At 43.7% G+C, this 17239-nt stretch overlaps 2 protein-coding genes across 3 annotated transcripts; one reads left to right on the forward strand and one right to left on the reverse strand.

Annotated features, from left to right (window-relative positions):
- Nucleotides 1–236: 236 nt before the first annotated feature.
- Nucleotides 237–5100, reverse strand: LOC106719282 (transcription elongation factor SPT5). 2 transcript variants are annotated; one of them, XM_014513589.2, is made up of 6 exons: nt 4801–5100; nt 4630–4705; nt 4220–4351; nt 1600–4122; nt 1348–1515; nt 237–1272 (listed from the first exon to the last, which is right to left on the reverse strand). In XM_014513589.2, the coding sequence occupies exons 1-6, from the start codon at nt 4995–4997 to the stop codon at nt 1138–1140; spliced, it is 3231 nt and encodes a 1076-aa protein (XP_014369075.2). In that variant the 5' UTR covers nt 4998–5100; the 3' UTR covers nt 237–1137. The 2 variants fall into 2 exon arrangements, with proteins under 2 accessions (XP_014369075.2, XP_014369074.2); XM_014513588.2 differs by having other exon boundaries at nt 4630–4708.
- Nucleotides 5101–5350: 250 nt separating this feature from the next.
- On the forward strand, nt 5351–12793 carry LOC106719249 (cytoplasmic protein NCK1). The gene is made up of 7 exons (XM_045678174.1): nt 5351–5863; nt 10246–10439; nt 11493–11768; nt 11851–11938; nt 12032–12222; nt 12308–12491; nt 12578–12793. Exons 1-7 carry the CDS (start codon nt 5759–5761, stop codon nt 12788–12790), a joined length of 1251 nt encoding a protein of 416 aa, XP_045534130.1. The 5' UTR covers nt 5351–5758; the 3' UTR covers nt 12791–12793.
- The last annotated feature ends 4446 nt before the right edge of the window (nt 12794–17239 follow it).

Here is a 17239-nt window from a genome sequence, read left to right on the forward strand (position 1 = left end):
GAAATGTATTTGCAATGTTATTGATTGTGGCGTCTGTTCGTGATGTCTCTAATCGACGTTTCACAAAATCTGCGGGAGTTTTTGCTCATTTTTAGTTTGGATTTCAAATTAGTAATAAAAAAATACATTGATCCAAAAACCAATTTTGTATTATTTATTCAATAAATGTTAATAAAATCAACACTTGTTTCTTATTTTTACATGACTAATCAAAATCTAGAAGCTGGGGGGGGGGAGGGGAGTAGAACGAAAATTTGCGAGAAAATGATCGTAGTGTCTTATATTGCGTCTCGAAAGGAGTTTGATAGAGCGTTAGACAAATATACATATTTTGTCGATGACGTTACGAATACTTTCTCGCAAATTTTCGTGCTAGGCTCCCTGTACCGGAGACCCAGTCTTCGGTAATAAGGTACAGTATAAAATTATTAAAGAAACGCAAAATATAAAAGTAAGACTTTATTTCAGTAAATATAAACAAGTTACACTTACCACGTCGATATAACTTTACCCAATTATACTTCGATAAGATGTTTACATTGTAATAAACTAATTCAGACCATTGTGTGTCAAAGAAAAGGACATAAATAATTATATGAGTGAAATTACAATGCATTCAAAAGTTTCCCTATGATATTAACAAAACATACGAGGATACAAACATGGTCGTCACCTAAGACTCTCTCTACCTATATCCATGGACCCAAATAAAGATTATTTATTATTTTATAAAACCAGTCAAACCATACTCGTAAGTACTTTGTTTTTGTTTACTGCTTTATTCTTAAAAAAATGACATACGAGGAAACTTAACAGAATAAATGTTGAACAGAAACTAGTTAAAAAAACTATTGCATTATGATATAAATAATTTGGTCGCCTTTTCAAAATTATTTGGAAATTTATTCAGTTTATTTCAAAGTAGGTAACAAGTGTGAGTTAGAAAAGCTTCTATTAGGCACACTTTCATGTCAAAATTGGGCCTTGTATGTGTTTTATTTGTTTTTTCTTTCTTAACAGAGTGCCTTTACAATTTGTAATCTCGTGATCGTGTATTCATAGAGCAAGTTCAATGTACGTGTGTACATTACAAGAGGGCAATGTTGTGTCACTGTGCGGCATGTCTGCGGCGGTGCACTACGCGGCGCTCATCTTGCAGAGGTGTCGCAGCTGCATGATCTTGATGTCATCGGAGCCGAACTTGACCACGCCTTCCTGGTTTTCGATGGAGATCAGCTGTCCAACAGCCTCCCGGTCCTCGCCCGCGATCACCTGGTGTGCATACAAATGTATGTTATACTACGTCCATATACAATGAATACTCAATGTAAGAAATGACGCCGCTACCTTGACCCTGTCGCCTGACTGCGGCACGAGGGGTGCGAGGTGTGCGGCGGGCAGCGTCACGACGCGGTCGTCTTGCGGCAGGAAGACGCTGCAGGCGCCGCCCGACACCGCGCGCACCACCCCCGTCTGCCCGCGCAGCGCCTCCTCCGCCGGACCTGTCACCCGCACCTGCAACATCGCACACACTCACTGCAGTCGCTGTTACACACACACGGAGAGCTGTCGCATTAGTGTTGCGGAGAGGAACATCACCTCGAGGTCTGTGGTGTGCCAGTCGGGAGCGGGCGCGGGCGTGCCGGGCGCGGCGGGCGTGGCGGGCGCGTACGCCGGCGAGCTGGGCGAGTAGTCGGCGGGGCTGGGCGCGCCCAGGTAGCCCGCGGGGAAGCCCGCCGGGCTGGGGCTCGGCCGGTACGGGCTGTACGAATGGTCGGAGCCGTACATGGTGCCCGGAGTCTGCGGCGTGAAGGGGCCCTGCCCGTACGAGCTCGACTCGTACGCCGGCCCCGCGCCCTCCTCGTACTCGAAGTCGGGTCGCGCGGGCGTCGCCGACACGGTGGGGTCCCACACGCCGTGCGCCGGCGTGCGCCCGCCCTCGTGGGACGGCGTAGCGGAGCCGTAGTGCGGCGTGCGCGCGCCCGACTCGTAGATGGGCGTCTGGGAGCCGTGCATGGGCGTCTTGATGCCGGTCTCGCGGTAGGTGGGCGTGTGCGAGCCGGTCATGCGCACCGGAGTGCGCGAGTAGCTGGAGGCGCCGCCGCGCGCTCCTCCGCCCGCCGGCGCGATGTGCCCGCGGTCCACGGAGATGGTCTGGCACATGGTGTGCAACTCGACGCGCGCCGTGCTGCCCGTGGCGTCCTTCACGATGCCCACGTTGCCCTTGTAGGGCCCGCCGGTGATCTTGATGGTGAGGCCGAGCAGCTCGCGGTCGCGGGCGACGGCGCCCCGGCCGCCGCGGCCGCGCCCTCCCCGCCCGCCGCCGCCGCCGCGCGCGGAGGGATGCATGGGGGACTGGATGCGCGGCGACATGAAGCCGAGCGCGAGGGCGTTGGCGACGCCGGCTCCCTTGGCGCCGCCCGCCAGCTGCAGGTGTCGCGTCTTGCACACGAAGATGCCGCCGTTGTCGAGGTACATGCGCGACTGCAGGAACGCGAAGTTGCGGTACAGGTGCTTGATCTCGCCCTCGCGGCCGGCGTGCGGTCCGTCTATCACTTTCACGATGTCCTTCTTCTGAATGGAGTTGTGCTCGGAGTCGAGCGCCGTCGTGAATCTGTTCTCGCGACGTTTCTGTAAAGCCTGAGGTTTGCACTCTATGACTTTTCCTTGCATACCTAAAACGTGGAAATTCTCTTTTTCTAGCCTGACGATTACGCCCACGGTCTGAGGATCCAGCTGGACCATGTCGCCCCACTGAAACTGGCCCAGAGAATCCACGCCGGTCGCCATGTCCGAGCACAGCTGGAGATCTCTGGGCAACACCTCCAGTTCGTGCATAGTTAAGTCGGACACTAGTACGACCCTGTGCGGCTCCACCCTGACGATGAGCCCCGTGTCCCCCTCGTACCGTCCCGCCAACACCTTCACGTGGTCACCCTGCTTGAAGTACTTCCTCAGCTCGTTCGGTTTGAACACGAGGGGATCTTTCAGGGCGTCATGTTTTGGCATCACCGTGATCATAGAGCCGTCTATTGCGATGATCTTCGCTTGTAAGTTTGCGAGATCTCCGGAACACACCTCTACGTTATCACCCATCGAAAATGAATGCAAGCTTGTTGGATCATCTTTGGCCGGCGCAGCTAGTTCTATATCTATACCCTCCGGTTGTTCCTCGAATCTTTCCAACTCGGTTAGCGAGGGCTTGACGCCCTCCGCCAGGATGGCTGACATAGTAAAATTCTTGTACAGAAAACCCTTTCTTGAATATCGATTACCCTCAAATATAAGGAAGTCACCATCGGAGGTGACCTCGCCGCCGATAGCGCGGATCGCTTCGGGATCGAAGGGCTTCGCGGCCGGACGTCGCTTCTTTTTTCGTTTAGCCGCCTCGCTTTCACTCTGTACCGTTCTCAGAGCACCTCTAAGACGAGTGTAATCGATTCTTGGTAGCAACTTCAAATGAACTTGATTTTGAGCTAGATCTACATAATCTACTTGGGCTATGTCGTCTTTGTATAATCCTCTCTTTAACCTGACCCATTGCTTTGGTTTTAAACCGGACTGTTCTTTGACCACTCTCAGAACATCCGTCATTTCTTTAATCGGTACCATGTCTTGTTTCCATGTGCCAATTTTTAAAGCACTAACATTATTTATAATGGCCTTAACATGTGTTTGTTTGTAAGCTTCTATGTACACGTAGCCTTTAACACCTTCCGGAGCAACAACTGATTTAATCTGGAAAGGCTCTTCTGAATTTTTGTAGGCAATAAACTTTCTCATGAGCAGTAAAACTGTTGCCTTTTCTTCGCCAATATGGCATTTCACCATCCACAGATTGGGATCTTTGATTCCAGGTAATAGGGTCTGTTGGGTGATTTCATCTGACATTTCCTCACCACCTTCACCAAAGTGTCGCAATGCTGCGGACTCGTCGGCATATTTGTTCCTTAAATATTCTTCAATCTCCTCTTCTTTTTGCGAGTCCCACAGATTTGTGCCACGGCGACGACCTTCGATTTCCCGAGCAGTGGGACCGATTTCATCAACTTCATTACCCACAATGCCCATCTCTTGGGCGCCCTCTTCCCATTCATCATCTTCGTCAACTTCGTCATCCACCTGTCACAAAAATGTCACCGATATACTTATTTAAGAACATGAACTGTGTGACATATTTTTTGTTTTAAAAATATTACTTGGGAATAGTAAAAATTACCTCAGCCTCATCAATGATGAACCCGCCATACCGACTGTCCTTCTTCCGCTTCTTTCTTCGTCTTTCTTCTTCCTCATCTTCATCATATTCTTCAGAATCTACCAGGTCTTCACCTTCAGGTTCCTGTTCATCCTATGAAGAAAAAAACATCAATTGTTTTTGTTGCATATGTGTGTGAACCACTTACAAGAGTGTGGTTCCACAAATTATAACCTATATTTTAGGTATAAGTTTTGAATATTAGTACTATCACATTATAAGAAACAAAGTTATAAAATTGTAGTATTAAATAATGACATGCTTGTTACATGATACTCCTAAAGACAAACAACTTTATAAAAGTAACCAATGAATAAAAAAAACTTTTAAGAAACCACACTACAATCAATCACACTAATTGAATTTATTACCTCGACATCTTCATCGCCTGAGGCTTCCTTGGCTTCATCGTCTCTGTTGCGACTGCCATCGGATGCAGCGGAACGGCTTCTGGTGAATATTTAGCATCATGAGGTCACTGCATAACTTCTTCCAACAATACGTGATGGCATTTTCACAATTTAAAATGTAAAACTATGTACCTAGATCGGGAACGGGAGCGCGACCTCGAGCGTGATCTAGAGGGACTCCGGGAAGGACTTCGACTCCCAGAGCGAGATCTCGACCGCGACCGGGATATAGACCGATTTGAAGCAGCGCTTCTACGAGATCTATTTGATACCACACTTGCCGCGTCTGAACCGCTGCCTGAAAAATTACTCCCTTCCGAATCAGACATTTTTACTTCTTATTTGTTTTAAGAAACCATTGAGACATTGAGGATTCCAAATTGAAAAATTCAGCGAAATCCTAACAAAATGTCGAAGAAAACGTAACCAGTAGACGTGACAAGTACAGATTAAAAATAAATTTGGATCAAAAATTGGGCTGCAAATGTTTTTGTCAAACCCGAAAATTGGAATTTGCTGAATTTTATCTCCTTGATTACTTGCATCTATCGCAATTAGTATATAAGTTATATAGCTCATACAAGAAACATTCTAATAATAATAAGCAAAAATTGCGAAACTTTTTTTCTCGAACCGGTTTGCAATATTGTCTATGGTTCGAGTACTAATAAAAATAAATCCTTTCTTTTGTCTATTGATTCGTCGCGGCCCCACCGAGTAATGTGAAATTTTTACAAAATTTCACAAATGTAGCGATATTCTGAAAGAATTAGACTGTTATTTTATAATACTCTGTAAATAAAGTGACTGCATTAATAATTAAGTGACAAATAATTATTTGCAAGTGCCGAAGTGATCAAACCCCATGCACATCTATCCGCTGCTCGATAAATAGCTTTCGATCGGATTTTCGCACGTTTGACAATAAGTGTTGTGAGTTCCTGAAAGGTTCTTGTGCCGGTAGTACGCAGTCGAGTGAAAAACGACGAGAATCAGTGTTGTGGTGCATTGCGGTGCAGTGCAGTGCAGGTTCGCGATGGAACAGTGAGCCAGCGGTCGTGGTGCGGCGCCAGGGGTCCCAGGGGGGGTCATGCTGGAGACGCGGTCGGTGCGCGCCGCTGACTCGGTGTGGGCGAACAAGCCGCTGCCGGCGCCGCACGCCATGGCTAATGCTAGGCACGGGAAGAACGCTCAGGTAACATCTCTAAAATTGCAAATTAAAATAATCCTAGACATGCTTCACTACATAAATATTTTACTTCCAATGGTATAGTTTAAAGTTTCAGATCTAGTATGTAGGGTTAACATTTATACAAAATAAAATTGAGAACTATAGCCATAATATGACTATATAAATTAATAAACAAAAGTACGGCACTTAAATACTATGTACTATATGTACTAATTTAAGTAAAAGTATCATAACTTCCTGTAAGTCTGCAGGTGGCATGTGCAAAACTTATTAAAATTGAATATTAACTTGCCATTATTGTTATTGTGAGTCATGAATTGTACTGTGTTATTGTAAAAGCCCAATAAGACATACAATGCCTGTCTCAAATTCAGTTCAATTACTAGATGTGCGTCAACAAAATATATTTCCTCTTGGTTCGTAATCTAATTGGACTTGCCAAGTATTTGCTTTATACTTTGGACTTAGCTAAAATATCTAGGGAGACCCAGGGCATATGAGAAATCTTACCAATTCATTAAGTACCTTTAAAATTGGGATATAGTGTTAATGGGATTTGATCAAACTCTTTATATTTGTATATTATATTTGTATTTGTATATATGTAATGTAATTGTATGGTGTAAAAGACCTAAAATCTACTAGTAAGCAATACTTTAAGTTGTTTATCAACAACAAGGTTGATAAACAGAGTAATAGCAATGTAAATATCTATCAATCATATTGTATACTCTGTTGTGAGATTCCACTGATGTAACTGCTATATAAAATGTCTTATTATCTCTGTTTTTCTCAATAGGTATGAAAGGAATAACAACATGTTTTCATACAGGGTTTTTTAATTTGGAAACACTTGGTCAGCGGTGGCTTAGAACAGGGATGTTGAACCTTTTGTTCACTAAATAAAAACAAAATGTTTATTAAGACATGCTAAAAATAAAATAATTTTGATGTTGATTATTGGGAATATTTTAAAGTGATCTTTCTTATATAATATCAACTTCACTCTTTTATAGTGTATAAATTTTCTGATCAATGACTTGCACAAAGTATTGTGTTGCATGCCATTGGTTGACCATTTCTGGCTAAGAATTTTGTAAAGTTCTGATAAATTTCGTTAGAACATTAGCAAATTTTTTAAACTTAAGGACATAACTTTTTATATTTTATTTGTACATAACTTGCAAATCTGATTTTGTGAAAACAAAACGGAAAATAAAGGTATTAAGGAAGTATTAAAATCTTTGCAAAGATCTAGTTGTGAAATAGAACCTTGGACTTGTTATCCATTGGCATGAATCAAGAATATTGTGCTTATTGTGTTTAACTTGTATAAATTTAATTTAATTATTATTTTTCTGTTGCACAATTGTTAATATTAGTTGAATGAAAGTCAGACATGGTGGGAAAAGAAAAACAAATAGGCAAGAAATCAACGCTTCATATTGGGAAAATATTCAATTGAAGAGTTGATTTTATGAGTTATGTTATATAACATGCCATGAGAAAATTACATAAGAATATATGGCAACATATACTATGTTTTTACCATTGCAAAACTAGGTCCAATAACAAAAACACATGCATTCATAATTTATGTATTATGTGCCTGCTTTGTTGCTGGAGATTATCTGCTAACAGGAAACTTATGATAATTATTACAGAACAGTGAACAATGATAATTAATTCTGAAAAGACAAATTCAGTGCTTGCTTCAGAGGGACATTTCCACGCCCCTAGATAAATCTAAAACTTGCTGCTTTACTTTTTGATACTGTACTCCAAATAGATGTTGTTATTTGTGAACAGGACTATGAAGGTTCAAATATCAAGTGAACAATAAATTGACAAAAATAATTCTATGTAAATTCCCAGATTGATTTTTTTTTTAATATAGAATTATTAATATCTACTTATCTTCCTCCTCCACAAGATTATTTTTACTAGGCATACTAAATCATTTACCTCGTAGGCGTGACACGGCGCAATAAGTCGCGATTGTTTTGCTTCTACGCAAGGATATGCGCTCAGTTAACTGCAAACACTTACGTCACTAATATTAAAGCAGTCTTAGGCTTACAAATTCGTAAGTAAATGCCAGAAGACATCGACCGCGATTCAAATTATATTTTAATTTTAAATTCATTAGAAAATTTTGTGGTTTACGTTGATGGAAAAATCACATGCCACGGGATATTCGAGCCCGATGATTATTTCAATTTTAAATGATTCTAATACATTTCACTTCTTTTAAAACAATATATTTCGTGTAGGCGATTAATGCTATATTTTTTAAATGATGAAAAAGAGTTTTGAATCGCAATTGGGTTACCCATTCATATGATCCAGAACTAAATTATGTATATTTCTTACTGCAATTACGTCATCACGTCGACAAAACGACGACATCTGTTTTTTTTGCTCTGCTCTAAATTAATACATGGGCGAATTATGGGAGTTGAAAAAAAATATTATAGTAGAAATTCAGTCTATCGAAACTCTTTATCAAAACTATTATTTTTCTTATTTGGGTTATGGTTTGACTCTAGAATTTTAAGATGCACATATCGAAGGTGATTTCAGACTTTGACGGAAAGATCTTAAGTCGAACATGCAGCCGTTGTCGTCCCCCTTTTTTATATTACCCTCTACCTATATTGATATCATGAGGCGTTTAGTTTGTGCATATTATAGCCACGCTCATTGATTGTGGCCTTCGAGAGCGATTTCACTGTGCACCGCTTGGTCGTAAATTAATTTTACTAGAAAAATTATATAGGAATGTATAAATGTGGAACATTTGTAAAATTATTACAGTTTTAGTTACCTTTCTTTATTGAAAACAGTTGCGAAGGGAAAATGTCTAAATTATGCGTATTCTTGATAAGACAACTGGATGGATGGATTACAGGTTGCTAAGTTCGCGTACCGTCATGTAGAATTATTCAGACCAGTATTTGGTAACATTCTTTGGGCGTTCAATTTGACACCCAAATTGCCGTCCATCATTCTTTATTTTAGATATTTAAAAAAACCAAATTGGAATCGAGTTTATTTTAGTTACGAACGATGATGAATGAAACTTCTAGAAATAATTGTTTTCATAATTCCATCTGGATCTCTCCGCCAGTTGACTGATCGTGTGAAATATTTTATAAATGCTCGTATAATGTTAATTGTTGTTTCCTGGTGGGTACGAATCGACGTCGACTGCACGACGCAGGATGTGCCTATTTTTTGACTGTGGCCTATGATGCTGTTGCGGCAACGATGATTACGTCAACACCACGAAATTCGTCATTGAAATATCTCCAATACATTTCTTAATTTTATTTTATTCATATTTTTTGAATTTTAAATATTGTTAGTTATCTCGTCTAGGTCAGAGATTCATATCACAACCGGTTTGTACTGATTAAATTCCATCTTTCGAATCCTTTCTAAACAGGAGTACAATGAAATAATTTCTAAATTTACCGAAAATCTCAACATTGTCATTAATATTTTTTTTATAAAGAAAATATATGAATGTAAGAATTCAAAGTGCACAAGTTACTTTGAGAATTCGGATAGATTATACCCATCATCTAGTCTAGTTACACGAATGCTTACTTTCGAGACACAGCTGAATTTTAATATGTTTCCCGCTAGTCTGGACATTGTATTATATATTGTTAAAGATGTAAGTGCAAGCGACAGTAGTGTACGACGGTCGGGACGGACATCGTAATAGATTAATTTGGGACGACTGACCTTCTTCTGCCGCCTCATGTTTCCAGCGACCTTCTGCACTTGATGCGCTCCTCGGAATGCAAGTCTACTCTATAATTATACCAAATATGAGTGAATTTAAAATTATTTTTAAATTCACTCATTTACGTGAATTGCCACTAATTGTTACTGAATTTGGTTGGATCTTATCCATTCAGCTCCAAATCAAAATTTTAACTTGATTTTTAAGATTATTTATTTTGATCTGCAGCTATCTTCACATGATAAGTAGGATAGGTACAAAGTATACGGGTTCTACAATCGTGTAGGTGAGTAGTTAGCCTTCAAATATGAAAACCTCGTTCAAAATCACGTGGCAGTACCTTTTCCTAAAGTTATATGGCATAGATCGTTACTGGCGTTCTCAAGTTGCGGTAATTACTCAAAATTACTATTTTACACCATTGTTATAAGGTTATAACATCTATTACCGCTTTTATAGTTTTTGTTTGAAATAGCAAAACAAGATCTATTTTCATTTAAGTATCTTTGTTATACTTTCGTCGTCTCGGGATATTCGCTCATTGTGGATAAAACGAGAGAATATATGTATTAAGTGTTCTCTCCCTGTTTTAGTACATAGAGTCTGTGAATAGTGTTGTATTGTATTTCAGGACGATGTTTGCTACGTGGTGGCGAAGTACGACTACGCGGCACAGGGCGCGCAGGAGCTGGACCTGCGCAAGAACGAACGTTACCTGTTGCTCGATGACTCTAAGCACTGGTGGCGTGTACAGAACGCGCGCAGCCAGTCCGGATACGTGCCCAGCAACTATGTCAAGAAGGAGAAGCCCTCGCTATTCGATAGGTGAATATACATCCGCTGTTTTTATTTGAGTGGCTCATCTTATAGCGGGGATAGCTCTACATAAGTGAACTCATCTGACGAAAAGAGTTACATCTCGTATGAGATTTTTATATGTAACTCTTTTCGTCGGTTACAATGTATCTTCCTTACAATTCTTTAGACATGTTTATAACGAACACTATAAATACTTACCCCTAGCCAGTGTGTACAAGAAAATTTTCTGATTGTAGTCCTAGTGATATTAGTACAAATGTTTCACTGTACGAAACTATCCCAATGCTATATTTAAAAGTGTCATATTGTTATATCGCTGCCTTATGAAACAATTTGTGCACAGTCGCCGGCTGCAATTAATTAAGGGCCGAGAATGGGGTTCAAATTTCAAAGGGCATGTAACCTCATATTGGCTACACCCTCTGTGTTTTAATTGTATTCATAGTTTAGAATTTTAGAATGTGCTTAGATTTTCATACGTTGTAGTTTTATAAATATTTAATGTATTAGAAGACACGGCAGTAGACTTTATTTTTATCAAAGTGACAGGCTGAGGTCCTTGTAACTGATGTGTGTTTGTACATCATGGTTAAGTTTTGACAGCTCTGTCACAATTATTAATGTATCGGATCCCATATAAGTTTATCTCATTGTACAGCCACCACACAGCCCACAGCGGTCTTTGCGCGTGCGCGTTGCTACTCGCATTGGTCTCGCACGATAACGTCTCCTTGGCTGTATTTGTTATACGCGATTGACGTGCATGTGATACAACAAACTTGTGAACATTATTATACAAATAATTTAAACTCAGTAATAAAAACAAACAATACGCTATTACTAAAACCATTAAATAGTGCAACATAATACATGACAAGGAAGTTGATGGTGCTCATGGCGGCTATACGATTCAACTTTTAACGAGAAACAATTTTTTTTAAATATTTTAGTGTGAGGTTCTAAATGTAAGAGTACGCATTATATAGTTAGCTACCAAGTGGTTATTGAGTCAGATGTTAAATTTATATGTATTTAAAATTAACCTTTTAAAATTTCCAGTATAAAAAAGAAGGTGAAAAAAGGTTCGGGCTCGAAGACTTTACCGTCGAACAGTTCCCCGGTGCGGGGCGGGCCGGAGTCGCCGGGCGCGGGCGGTGCGGGGCCGGGCGGGCGGCGAGCGGAGCCCGCGGACGCGCTCGGCACCGCCGTCGTCAAATACAACTACCAGGCGCAGCAGCCCGACGAGCTCTCGCTAACCAAAGGCACCAGGATACTCATACTAGAGAAGAGCAACGATGGCTGGTGGCGTGGACAGTACCAGGGCCATACGGGGTGGTCAGTATACACTACACACTCAGATATGACGCCCTTACCTCCAAGATCTCGTCTCATAATAATTTTTATTGTCTACTTTCAGGTTTCCATCAAACTACACAAGCGAAGAAGGCGACAATGAAGATCCGGTGCACACGTACGCGATGGCGGAGAATGTCCTCGACATTGTGGTGAGTAACAAGTTAAGGAGTACCAACTCTTTTTACACATACAAGTAAATATTTTAGAGTTCTAATGTGTAAATAATTATATTGCTTTGTCAGGTGGCGCTGTACTCGTTCACGTCCAACAACGAGGCGGAGCTGTCGTTCGAGAAGGGCGACCGGCTGGAGATCGTGGAGCGGCCGCCCTCCGACCCCGAGTGGTACCGCGCGCGCGACTCCCGCGGTCAGGTCGGCCTCGTGCCGCGCAACTACCTGCAGGAGCTCGCCGACTACCTCACGCAGCCCTACTGGTCGGTGTCTCCTTCGTGTCTTTGTCAAACAAACCACGAACTGAGTAAGAACGTTTTGTTAACTTTGTTTGCATTATGTCGTCAGCGAGGCGAACGAGGGCGGGCGCGGCGCGGGCGGAGGCGGGGGCGGGGGCGCGGCGGGCGGTGCCGGCCCCGCCCCACTCGGCCGCGCCTGGTACTACGGCGCCATCACACGCATGCACTGCGACACTCTGCTCGACCAGCACGGACACGACGGCGACTTCCTCATCCGCGACTCCGAGACCAACGTCAGTCTACACTCTCACATACTCTCACATACACACTCTATACTCTGTACGGTCATACATCACAGTGTCACCTTGTTGTGTTGCAGGTGGGCGACTACTCGGTGTCGCTGAAGGCCCCGGGGCGCAACAAGCACTTCCGCGTGCACGTGGAGGGCAGCCTGTACTGCATCGGGCAGCGCAAGTTCCCCACGCTGGACCAGCTGGTGGCGCACTACCAGCGCGCGCCCATTTACACCAACAAGCAGGGCGAGAAGCTGTACCTCGTGCGCCCCCTGCCACGCCCCCCTCCGCAGTGCTGAGCCCCGCCCCGCAGTGCCCAGCCCCGCCCCGCAGTGCCGAGCCCCGCCCCGCAGTGCCGAGCCCCGCCCCGCCCCGCAGTGCCGAGCCCCGCCCCGCAGTGCCGAGCCCCGCCCCGCCCCGCAGTGCCGAGCCCCGCCCCGCAGTGCCGAGCCCCGCCCCGCAGTGCCGAGCCCCGCCCCGCAGTGCCGAGCCCCGCCCCGCAGTGCCCAGCCCCGCCCCGCAGTGCCGAGCCCCGCCCCGCCCCGCCGTGCCGAGCCCCGCCCCGCCGCGCCGAGCCCCGCCCCGCCCCGCAGTGCCGAGCCCCGCCCCGCAGTGCCGAGCCCCGCCCCGCAGTGCCGAGCCCCGCCCCGCAGTGCCGAGCCCCGCCCCGCCCCGCAGTGCCGAGCCCCGCCCCGCAGTGCCGAGCCCCGCCCCGCAGTGCCGAGCCCCGCCCCGCACTGCCCAGCCCCGCCCCGCAGTGCCCAGCCCCGCCCCGCAGTGCCGAGCCCCGCCCCGCCCCGCAGTGCCGAGCCCCGCCCCGCAGTGCCGAGCCCCGCCCCGCCCCGCAGTGCCGAGCCCCGCCCCGCAGTGCCGAGCCCCGCCCCGCAGTGCCGAGCCCCGCCCCGCAGTGCCGAGCCCCGCCCCGCAGTGCCCAGCCCCGCCCCGCAGTGCCGAGCCCCGCCCCGCCCCGCAGTGCCGAGCCCCGCCCCGCAGTGCCGAGCCCCGCCCCGCAGTGCCGAGCCCCGCCCCGCAGTGCCGAGCCCCGCCCCGCAGTGCCCAGCCCCGCCCCGCAGTGCCGAGCCCCGCCCCGCCCCGCAGTGCCGAGCCCCGCCCCGCAGTGCCGAGCCCCGCCCCGCAGTGCCGAGCCCCGCCCCGCAGTGCCGAGCCCCGCCCCGCAGTGCCGAGCCCCGCCCCGCAGTGCCGAGCCCCGCCCCGCAGTGCCGAGCCCCGCCCCGCGCGGCCTGACTCAATGTTTCATATATTCTACACGCAACAATGGAATGAGTTTATGTGGTATCAATCAAATACGATATCAATCAATGAAGACTTGACTACCACCCGACCCATACACCAACATTTGTATTTTATAATATCTGATATATCTTCAGTAATTATATTTATGTCCGTCAGTAAATTAGCTTCCCTTGTGGTTAGTAGATGTCGGAGACGTCTCACGTGTGTGACGTCCCAGATACAAATACTACGAGCGCTTTATAATGTACATCACAATATACTTATATCACTTATCTCCTTGTCAAATATCAATACGCATAGATATAAATATTAACTATACATTCGGAAATAAATCATTTAGAACATATAATATATAACAATATGACAGATGTCATTTTGACAGCACTCCAATGTCGCCATTTATGATATTTTATTTATTTTTTGAGATTTTTATTTATTTTTTGTAATATTTATTTTTGTTTATTGAACATTTATGCATTAATATGCTGTCAAAATAAATCTGGAAACTTCCATTAGAATTATATTGAAAATACATTGTCATTTACTATTCACAGTACTATTTCAGCTATAACCAGAGTCTGATTAAATTAAGGTATTTGATGTATTTAGTTTTAAAACTTTAAGAATTAAATAACAATTTTTTTTATTACAACGGGACTAAGTCTTGCGTACAACAAAAGTAGACTACTAGATTGACGACTAAATATAATTTAAAATGTGAGACGGTTTATGACAATTTTAAAATGCTTGTATCATTACTCTGTTAACAAACTTCAACTGTACTATGCAAAATTTGACGAAATAACTAATTAATAGATTTATAAATTAAATTATTCAAACTTTCGTGAGACATTATCATTAACTTATATAGGAACGGCTAAAACACTCACGTATATATATCCGGTGTCGGCACCGACTAGTTTATGCTTAAACAAAAACACCAATGACGCTTTGGTATCAACCTCGTCAACGACGCCGGCGCCTCCCCCCCACCCCCTCAAGACGCGCCCTATGAACGCAGGCGCGCAGTGAAATAATACCAGTCCCACTGACCCTGATGAAGGGTCCCCGATTGGCTCCAAACTAGTCGGTGCCGACACCGGATATATATACGTGAGTGTTTTAGCCGTTTCCTATTTTAGATTTATAAATCTATGGTATTGTGTATTGCATTTAATTGCCATGAGATGAGATATTGAAAATGTCTATAGCTAATTCTTTAGTCTATGATTGTAATAAATTTGATTCTAATATGAAACGCACTTAAAACTTGTTTCCATCATTGGTGCAGGGGAATCGTACTGAAAGGGGCAACGCGATGTCTCTTTTACTAATTTACTGGAATAAAATTTATTAGATAAATTTATGTCTCGAATTGTTAAAAATTTGAGAACAAACACTGAATATATGATACTAAGTATTATATTGTGCCCACTTTTTATGCAGTTATCGCGTAAATTTTGAGCATTCGTACTTCAGTCGTGCAGCGCGGCGGACGTGCGCACGCACCGCTCCGCCGCACATTAATATATCTATAATAAACCAAAAAATTGGCTTCTTATCGCATTCAATACTATAGTTAAAGTGTAAGAGCCATTTCTATATCATATTATTTCTTAAGTCATTTATAAGTAATGTAGTGTAATTGATAAAAAAAAAAGATTTTTTATATAGTTTAAATGACATTAGACGATCGAGGTTAGATGGAATGTGAATCGATCGTGTACCTACGGCCTGTATAGTGTAACGTTTGCGTGCGCGTGCGCATGTGATATACAAGTTGCATAGGTTACGTTGTGATGTTGCGCTAAGTAAGTTTATATCTTAAGTCATTTCAGGGAAAACCGCGGAGTGGAGACATCGAGAGAGTTTTGTTAGAGGAAATGGATGGGTGGAGGTCGCATGACTAAATTTGTATCGAATTTTAGTGTATTTAAACAACGAATTAGCTATCCCATTCGTGATCGGTACGTCGCTAGTTTATACAGGGCGCTATATAATTATAACAACGAAAATTATGAAGAAACTAATGTAATAAGTTTACTGCATTCAAATTAAGAAGCAAAAACGGTAAAAGTTCATTCTGTAAAAAAAATATTTCAAGATTTTCGTTGGCAATTAAATAAAATGAATTTGTAAATTAGAGTACCCTGTATAAATAGTGGTCGTTGGCAGGAATCTCCCGGCGCCGGTTTCCGCTGAGTGACGGCCGCTAGTCAATGCGCCGGCATCACACTGCTTCGCTTGTCGCAGCTGACAGTCTGACAGTCTAAAGCCGCGTTCACATTTGCCTGAATTGTTGTGTCGTGATGCGTCAGAAAGGTATCGGTCTCATACAATTAATATGGTTGCGTGCACACTTCTCTGACGCAGTGTGTCGTGATGGCTTGTGTCGTGTCGCGTCAGTAGCGATCCCGGTCCGCGTCAGTTGGGTGAGTGCGGGGGACGGCGCAGCGACACGACACAGCGGGTCGGACTAGTGTGCACGCGCACGTGTCGTGTTGTGACGCGTCAGAAGGTATGGACGACGAGCTGATCGAGTACGTACGACAATATAAAGCGATTTATGATACAAAATGTAAACAATATAAGGATCAATCTATTAAAACTAAACTATCTTTTTTTATTTACTGAATGTATCCAATATCTTCTTCTCTTTCTTTGTTTTATTAGAAGTGTTGCCAGTGCCAATAACTGCATATCTTCTTCATAATCTGAATCCGAATCGGATGATTCATGAAAAAACATTGCGAATGTGTAAACTCTCTGAGAGCTATAACGGAACTGATTAAAAATGCGTCATAACGCGTCACATAGATGTGAACAGTAGCCATCACGACAGAGAGCATCACGACACGACACGTCAGGCAAATGTGAATGCGGCTTAACAGTCTGACAACCTGACAGTCTGACAGCCAGACTTACGTCAGTATTTACACTGTTATGTTGTGTTGTGACATACCCACGGCAGCTTACTACATCGCTCGCACTTGTAATTATATTTACGAATAGAATTAAACTTAATATATAAATGAATGAATACAAATTGCGACGCGACAGTTCCCAGTATTTTATTTTTAATACGATTTAGTTTGTAGACAGTGTGGCATACGGTACGGCCATGCTCCTAATGTTTAGTTCGTGTACGTTTTATCTTCGCGCTTTTACTCACAAGGAACCGTCTCAAGAGTTTGCCTTCTACAGTATCCGCTAGGGTGTCCAGCCTTTTAGAACAATTTGTACGGACTTTTGTAAATGACATCCATAAATTATTGAAATTAAATGGGACAATTTATTTTTCTATAAACATTTTCGTTTTCGACACTCGAGCGGTATAAGTTTGGATGCACCAAGTGTAGATTTGTACGAGAATTATAGCGTTAAGAGTAGCATTCACTGCATAATAGTTCGTTAAGGGTGTTTTTCCCTGGTCGGAGTTACCACGTTACGACATCGTTTGTTTGATGTTTGTATTCCGAGTTACGTAGGAGAAA

This window comes from Papilio machaon, chromosome 1, assembly GCF_912999745.1.
Source record: "Papilio machaon chromosome 1, ilPapMach1.1, whole genome shotgun sequence".
Lineage (NCBI taxonomy): Eukaryota > Metazoa > Arthropoda > Insecta > Lepidoptera > Papilionidae > Papilio > Papilio machaon.